This window comes from Drosophila subobscura, chromosome J (genome assembly GCF_008121235.1).
Source record: "Drosophila subobscura isolate 14011-0131.10 chromosome J, UCBerk_Dsub_1.0, whole genome shotgun sequence".
NCBI classification, from domain to species: domain Eukaryota; kingdom Metazoa; phylum Arthropoda; class Insecta; order Diptera; family Drosophilidae; genus Drosophila; species Drosophila subobscura.
The window spans coordinates 7,009,354-7,011,195 of record NC_048532.1 but is presented as its reverse complement, the minus strand read 5'-3'; the positions used below and the strand labels follow the sequence as shown (position 1 = coordinate 7,011,195).

The 1,842-nt window shown below is 48.5% G+C and overlaps 1 protein-coding gene across 1 annotated transcript; it reads right to left on the bottom strand.

Annotated features, from left to right (window-relative positions):
• Nucleotides 1–267: 267 nt before the first annotated feature.
• On the bottom strand, nucleotides 268–825 carry LOC117894153. Its single transcript, XM_034801049.1, has one exon. It carries the CDS (start codon nucleotides 823–825, stop codon nucleotides 283–285), a length of 543 nt encoding a protein of 180 aa, XP_034656940.1. The 3' UTR covers nucleotides 268–282.
• Nucleotides 826–1,842: the final 1,017 nt, after the last annotated feature.

The window sequence follows — 1,842 nt, the reverse complement described above, 5'->3', positions numbered from 1 at the left end:
TTTGCTGTGCCAGCAGGACATGCCACAAGCTGGCAGGCTGGCTGGCTGGCAGGCTGGCAGACCCCCCAGCCTGTGATGGAGCTGCTTGCTCGCCTGATTGCGGGGCCATTGTCCAGAGATGCTCTCACATATTTATTTACAATTTAAATGCAGCAGCAGGCCACAGCAGCACTGTCTACCTGTCCGACCTGTCGACAGCCGCCTTTGTGTCGCTTTAATTGGGCCAATCAATTGAGCCAACAAAGAGGTTAAATGCTTAAACAATTGGGGGCCACTCCACAACTATACGCGTCGTGGTTTTTGCTTTTGTACGGCATCCAGGAGCGCACACCGCAGGTCTTGCAGCGTCTCTGGACTATGATCGTCGTCTGGCGGATCCGGGATCTCCTCCTCTGGCTCGGCATGTTCGGCGGACCAGGGCCAGGCAAAGAGTGTGCTCTCCGTGCCGCCCAACAGGCTATGCCAGAAGAGTTTGCGACGCACAGCCTGCACCACATGACGCTGCCGCTGGCAATCCTGCTCCGACACCTTCTCCTTGATGTTCATCACATCGTCAATGTTCTTATACGGCGTATGATTATATTTCTCTATGGGCCGCTGCGCGTGCAGCTTGTCCAGCAAGCGTTCAAGCTGATCCAAGCGCCAAAGTGTGTCCTCCCAGTGGGCCGTCAGATTGGTGGAGCGCGCCAGGCACTCAATAATTTCCGTGAAGTTTGCCTCCTCCATGTGAAGGTTTCTCGCGCAATCGGAGAAACTTTTGCGGCTCTCTCGCTGGCACTGGGTGAGGGCCAGTAGCTGTAGGAGGAGCAGCAGAAACAACAACATCTTCGGTTCGGAGTTGAATAAAAACTGATATGAGGTTGATGGCTGCTCGAGGGCTGCTCCATGACTGCAGTTTGCCCTGCAAATTGATTTGTTTCGCACAAAAGAAGTACAATTTCAGCGGTGAAGCTCCAAGAATTCCGTGGCTATTAATATCAGTTTTGCACTTGTGTTGAATCGTGACTGTTGCGGAGGAAAAACTGGCAGCTCATCCGGCTTTGCAGACCAAGTTGCGGGATCATAAATAATCCATAGAAATTAACGCTCTGAGAGCGCGCAAAAGAGCAACAAAACTCGAGTGAAAAACTGAAACCGAAGCCGAAAACCGCGAAACCTCTTGGCACGTAGAATGTTTAGCAGTTTAATCGACGGCAGCAACGTTTGAAACTGCCAGGAAGCTGCACGAAACGTGGAATAAGAGAGGTGAAAAAAGCAGTTATGATACCCTGTAGAACGATTAAGCTGTGGTGGGTACCACTTGGGACAAGGAAGAGACGTGGAGATGGTATTGATTGTATCTATGGGATGCTTAGCAGCATTTTCTATGACTTTTTTCACCTTTTCTTTTCCCAACTCTTAAATTTACATTGCTTAAAGTTAATCCATAATTAATTTATTAACTCAAGTCTACCTAAACTTCTGTTTATTGCAGTATTTTAAATTCGTTTTAGCAAAATGTTTCCTATATTTTTATGTTTTCTTTGCAAAATATCGCTTGAGTTCCACTTGGAAGCCTGACGAGTTTTTAGTTCCGTTGAGGCAGCTTCTGGCTGGCTTCTTCTTCTTCTTCTGGCTGTTTTTGGTAAGCAAAATTTATTGTTTGCGGAAGCTGTCTTTAATGGTGCGCACCCCAGCAGCCACGCCTCACAGCACACACCACCACCCCCCTTGTCAGTGGCCCAACCGACAATCCTTAGAGTCCGCATTTAGTTGACCTTCAGCTGGAAATAATTTCAACTCATTGAGTTTAATGTCCTGTGCCTTCTGGGCGTGTCCCCAGACCCATTTGTGGAGCTTCAT